This window comes from Cibotium barometz, chromosome 32 (assembly GCF_041138505.1).
Source record: "Cibotium barometz isolate CiBa-2024 chromosome 32, ASM4113850v1, whole genome shotgun sequence".
Taxonomy (NCBI): Eukaryota; Viridiplantae; Streptophyta; class Polypodiopsida; order Cyatheales; family Cibotiaceae; genus Cibotium; species Cibotium barometz.
In genome coordinates this window covers 28,743,437-28,749,368 of record NC_141077.1, presented here as the reverse complement: position 1 = coordinate 28,749,368, position 5,932 = coordinate 28,743,437, and the positions used below count along the sequence as shown (strand labels likewise).

Here is a 5,932-nt window from a genome sequence, read left to right as displayed (position 1 = left end):
ATAGATGTTGACCACTGAGTGTACTAAAGTAGAGCCCATACAGATGCCTTGACTAATGCTAAAAAAAATTGTCCTATTTTGCAATTTTCACTACTAAGCTTGAAAAAAACCAAGGTTAATGTTGAAATAAATGATGACACTCTGGCAATTATAGTTTTGAATCGGTTAGATTTTTTTTAAAAAAGCCGACGAAGATAAAGACTTTTCCTTTATTTTGATTGGTGGGAAAAAGGTTTTTTCTTAGGTCGTGGACAAGGTTACATCTAGTGTAAAATCTCTCCATAATATAGATAATATAATATAATTAAGGGTGCTACAATAATTTCAATGGTGCAATTATAATGAATTAAAACATTCAATCATCATGTTAGATCATTTTAGTGGGTTATAATTGGATTTAATAATTTGGACTTTTTCAAGAGTTTAAAGAGTGAAAGGGAAAAACACGAGGAGGATCCAACGTAGCCTATTCTTCTGAAATTCCAGGGCTCTTCACATGCGAGATCATCATCTCCATCGCTAGCATACTGCTATGCAGCTCATGGCGTCTCTCCTCTCGCCCCAGTGTAAGCTCAAGTCTCCTCTTGATTAGCGTCATTGAAGAAATTGAAACCCCTCAATCTCACTGTTTTCCATGGCTGTATTTCGCATGCAGTTTTGCTCTTCTTTTGGGCTTGCTGCTGCCTTGTCAGTGGCCATGCAAGGCCGCTTCATTCTTCTCAATCACAGAAACAACGCCAGCCCATTCAAACAGTCCGCCCATTTAACATCGCCCATCGGGGTTCCAATGGTGAATTGCCCGAGGAGACCGCTCCAGCCTACCTGGTAAATTATTGGCCTTCGGCCAAATCTTCTTAGAATCATATTTAATATCCATAATTAAGCTGTGCCATGCTTTAGGTCAATTAAGATGCCATGCCCTGCTTTGATCTTGCTTAAGCTGATTTAAGGTCAGTTAAGCATGAATGATTTGGCTTTGCCCGTTTAGATGATTACAAGTTGCTAAAAACCAGATATTACGTGTTTAGCTTTTCATGCTTTATCTCATCAAATGCCATAATACCCATTTTGTTTATAATCAGGTGATTTGGTCTTGATTAATGATTTAGCTTTGCCAATGATTTCTGTCATCAAAGGCCATAGATAATATCCAAGTTACTAAAAACCAGACATTTTTTGTTTGGCTTTTCCATGCTTATCTCATCAAATATCATTTGAGAACCCATATTTGACTCATTATTTATCTCATCAAAGGCCAGTTATTACACTAAATTTCAGGCAATCAGAATGTTGATTAAAGTAATCAAATCTTCCTAAAGTATCATGATAAGTCCTATTAAAAGCCAATTAGGTGTTTTGATCTTGAACTCTTACTGCAGAGAGCCATAAAGGAGGGTGCAGACTTCATAGAAACAGATATACTCTCAACAAAAGATGGAGTGCTCATCTGCTTCCATGATGTTACTCTCAATAATACCACCAACATTGCTGAGCATTCAGAATTTGCCGATCGGGTTGCCACGTATGAAGTACAGGGAAGCAACATTACTGGATGGTTCCCTGGTAATTTCTTCAGAATATATCTTTATCATCTTCAGTGTGGAAAATTTCAATTTAAGAAGTGTGTACATTGCTTATGTGTAGATACATACGGCTATATGTGTATACTGTGCCTATATGTGCAGATACATATGGCTGTATATAATATGTACATATGTACATGACATTATGCCGGCCCACCAACCATTACTCAGGCAACAAATAAGTGAGTCCATTCAGAGATACATAGTATTGATTAGATGTGGTAGACTAAAATACATGATCTGTTTGTCTCTACCATCATTGCTGCTGCTGCCATCATAGTTATGGAAAATAGAAGCTGCATTTGTGAGGGGGACGAAAACACCATGTCAGCAAGGGAGGTGAAGAAAGGAGATGTGGGGGGGGAGAAGGGTTGGGGAGTTGTTGTGGAGAAGGGTTGGGGAGCTGTTGTGTGGTGGGGTGTGACAGACATACCCGCTTCCTTTCTTCTCCTCTCCCTTCCTGCCCTTTTCCATTTCCTCACGAATCCCCCCACCACCCCCCCACCGACCCCCCCCCCCCCCCCCGCCACACCTGCCACACTCCCCCGACTCCAAAACCCAATTTGACCCTTAAAGTGGAGGTTGCAGAGGCAGCCATTCTTGAGGAAACACTGCCTGCTTCCCATCTGGCCCACTCAGATTGCCTGGAAAGGTGTGGATGTACCTGAGTTGTCTGGGACTTGGAGCAGCTTGCACACGTGTGAAATCTGTCTATGAGGAAAGCTGCCCTCCATGTTCTTTGTCCGGGTGCAAGAAATACATCTAATGTGCACAGATATGTTCTGGAGAGGTGTTACACTGCCTTAGCCATGCTAGCTTTGGGTCTGTTATTATTTTGTACCATCTTTCATATTTAATAGAAGTTTTTCACTGCATGTGCGTTTGCAGAATGTGATGTAACCATTTTCATGTATGCTACCTCGTGATCTATAACCTTAAGCTCCTAGCTCATTTTATGATAGCATTAATATGAGAATTGTTGACCCAGATATACATCATGTATGTTTTGCAGTTGATTTTACATGGGAGGAACTCAAAACTCTACGCACACGGCAAAGATACAGCTTTCGTGATCATTCTTTTGATGGTAATTACATTCTTGTTGAACTAAATTGATATACTTTTCCTCTATGACATGAATTGATTGCTTTGCTGTATTCCTCTTATGACTTTTTAAGCTTCTTCAAGTGTGTTGATCAATAATATATTCTACAAAATCGGAGTGTAAGACTTTTTCATGAGTAAGCAGAAACACTTCTGTACCTTTTTTTTTGAGAGAGAACACCCATACCCATGTACCCATCATTGGGCCCTCCCCTTGGTCCCTTGCAATATCGCTCCTGGGTGCAGCAAGTGGGCATTGAACTCAAGAATACCTGCTCAAGACTCCAACCCCCTCACCACTACATGGGGGTGGCTAACTTTCTGTACATTTCTATTTTGATTACAGGTAAATTTCCAATCATTAGATTTGAAGAATATATTGAGATTGCCTTGAATGCTTCACGGATAGTTGGGATTTATCCTGAAATAAAAAACCCTGTTTTCATCAATCAACATGTAAGTGACCTTACCTACTTTTTAATTTTGAAGTCCACCTATGCCATTTCTTTGATTATCCAATGTGTAATTTATTTTTTGATTGGCTCAAGGATCTATTCATGGAATTGCTGAAAACTCTTCATGAGCTATGCATTTTTCTCGTGGGCATTTTGTGGTGGGCCATCACTGACCAGTGATTCCAAAGGAGGCGGATTAGAAGCCGTTGTGAAGGACAACTCAAATTTAAAACACCCCCCACCCCACCCCCACCCCCATCCCTACCCCAAACCAAAAAAAGAGGGTCCTATAGTTGAAAGAAACTTTATATACTAAAGGCAAAGACTGAGATCCCTCCATAGCTGGGAGAAAAGCCACACTGGGGGCTTGTAGTACCATCGGATCCCCCTGGCCAGAAAGGTTCTTGGGGCTTTAGATGTGCGAAAATGCCGCTCTTTGTTCCTTCATCACACCTGAAAGTTTCTGGCACTTGGAGTGCAAAAAAAGTAAGTCAACCAGATTTGTCTCAATGGCACGGGTAATCAAATGCTGGGCAGTGGGAATTCCCTCGATGTCCTTATAACTTGACCACCAAACATGCCAAGCTGTAACGATTATTGCTTATCCTTCATCTGGAGTCATAAGGCCTGGCCAGATTCCAATTTGTTGGGGATCATCCTTCATCTGAAGTCCTTAGGCATGGCCAGATTTCAACTTCTCCATGAAACCTACTGGGTCTCCACTGTTGTGATCCACAAGTAGTCTTTTGTGCATGCCATCCTCCTGGGAGTTTAGAGTGGAGTCCATCTCCGTCGACCATGCTACCATGCCTCATTTAATGAAATGGGTGCTCTGGGGGCCCTATTTGAAGAAATGTTACTGTTCGTAAATTGTAATAAATCCCCCTACTCTGGTGGAGTGCCTTTTAAGGTCTTGCAAAGATTCAAGTGTTATTAGTTTTGTTCAAGCACTAAAGTTTGTCTTATGGTAATGCAGGTTACATGGGGAGGGGGAAAGAAATTTGAGGATGTATTTGTAGAGACACTGCTGAAGTATGGATACACAGGGGAGTACCTCTCAGAACAATGGAGGGAAAAGCCCATTTTTATACAGTCATTTGCTCCAACATCACTGATTTATGCTTCTGGTCTGATTAACTCCCCCAAGATTTTTCTTATTGATGATGTCACCGTTCCCACACAAGACACAAATCAGGTAAACAGGTCTCTGTAGTTTGCTTAAAAGCTGCACCCACGCATGTCTTGCTTGGATCAAGTGTGCATGTTTTTAGTTTTATTTTTTAAATCACGACTGACATAATGGTTGGTGCATGCAGTCATATTGGGAAATCACGTCTGATCAATATCTAAGCTACATCAAACACTATGTTGTGGGAATTGGACCTTCGAAGGACACAATTGTACCCCCTGACTCTCATAACTATTTGAAGCCTCCAACGCATTTGGTGGCAACTGCTCATGCCCATGGCTTGCAGGTCTCTCTCTCTCAGCACACACACCCACACAATATTGCATGCGCACCCATTGCTCGTGCGTGGGCACTTGCATGCAAGGGTTCATTTTGGTTCTTATGTACCTTGCTTGTAGGAACCAGTTTTGTTTTGTTCGAGTCATGCCATTGTGCATGATAGCTTGAAACATATATTCTCATAAACCCTTCTGGTCTTTTGTAAGATGATAATAAATCTCTCTCTCTCTCTTCTTCTCTCCCTCTCTCCCTCTCTCTCTCTCATGTGCACATGCTCACACCCATCGTGGGAGAGAGTGCACAAGTGCGCACACCCACACATGCACATACCTGTTGATAATAAATAACCACATCTGTCCACATACACATGCACACACCTGTTGATAATAAATAATCACACGTGTGCACACCCCCACACATACGCACCTGTAAGCACATGCATACATAAACATGAACACAGGTGCGCGCGCGCGTACACAGACACACACACACACACACATGTGCAGAATGATCCAAGGGCTTTTGTTACGATAAGCTGCTGAGTTAAAATCTTGTTGACGGTTGGAGATAGAGTGGTTATTAAGATACATATACATGTGCCCAGAAGATGACTTCTGTGTTCCTTTCTCTTGAGCTGGAGTTTTCATACTGATTCTACTTGTTGGGATTTCAGGTGCACCCTTATACCTACAGGAATGAGAACACGTTTCTGCATTTTGACTTCCATCAAGATCCATATCAAGAGTACAAATACTGGATAAACGTCATGGAAGTTGATGGACTGTTTACTGATTTTACGGGCAGTCTACATTTGTACCAAGAATGGACTTCGCCTCTGGACTTGCTGACAGAATCCTCAGCTGTGGCCTTGCTTGACACTTTCTCTAGAATGATTTATTCTTACAGACATAAAGTGCCACATGATTGATCTCCCTCTATATCCTCCGAGGGTGCAAGTAAATCATGCCTGAACATGCTACTATGTTATCTTTGACGTAATAGAATCTCTCTTTCTTTAAGAGCGCACACGTGTGTGTGTTGGGCATGCACATGTAGTGTCGTCTGGTCTATGAGCCCGAGGATAGAGGCCAAGCTTTTTGCCTTGGGGACATGCAATTACCATTTTGGAGGTTACTCTTCCACATGCTAATACTCAGGCTAACTCTGTTCAAGTAAGCTTGTTTTGTTGTTGTGTGTGTGCTGACGTGCAGGTTACTGGCCCCTCTTGAGGGTGTTCACACTACTTTGCTGGTGCAAATTTATTTCTGGCGTGCGCCACATCTACCCCCTATGCTTGTGTGATGCTCTTTCATAAGGCTGCT

The 5,932-nt window shown here is 41.9% G+C and overlaps 1 protein-coding gene across 1 annotated transcript; it reads left to right on the top strand.

Moving 5' to 3' along the window:
• Positions 1 to 411: 411 nt before the first annotated feature.
• LOC147620056 (glycerophosphodiester phosphodiesterase GDPD6-like) lies at positions 412 to 5,629 on the top strand. The gene is made up of 8 exons (XM_086772207.1): positions 412 to 566; positions 656 to 825; positions 1,380 to 1,563; positions 2,596 to 2,670; positions 3,034 to 3,143; positions 4,119 to 4,337; positions 4,459 to 4,617; positions 5,284 to 5,629. Exons 1-8 carry the CDS (start codon positions 533 to 535, stop codon positions 5,536 to 5,538), a joined length of 1,206 nt encoding a protein of 401 aa, XP_086628333.1. The 5' UTR covers positions 412 to 532; the 3' UTR covers positions 5,539 to 5,629.
• Positions 5,630 to 5,932: the final 303 nt, after the last annotated feature.

What these genes read in the sequence shown, in the direction of transcription:
- LOC147620056 (XM_086772207.1), top strand. Translation starts at nt 533, where the DNA reads ATGCAGCTCATGGCGTCTCTCCTCTCGCCCCAGT. An exon ending in CTGTTTTCATCAATCAACAT is followed by an intron (nt 3,144 to 4,118) that starts GTAAGTGACCTT and finishes ATGGTAATGCAG; the next exon opens with GTTACATGGGGAGGGGGAAA. An exon ending in CCACACAAGACACAAATCAG is followed by an intron (nt 4,338 to 4,458) that starts GTAAACAGGTCT and finishes TGGTGCATGCAG; the next exon opens with TCATATTGGGAAATCACGTC.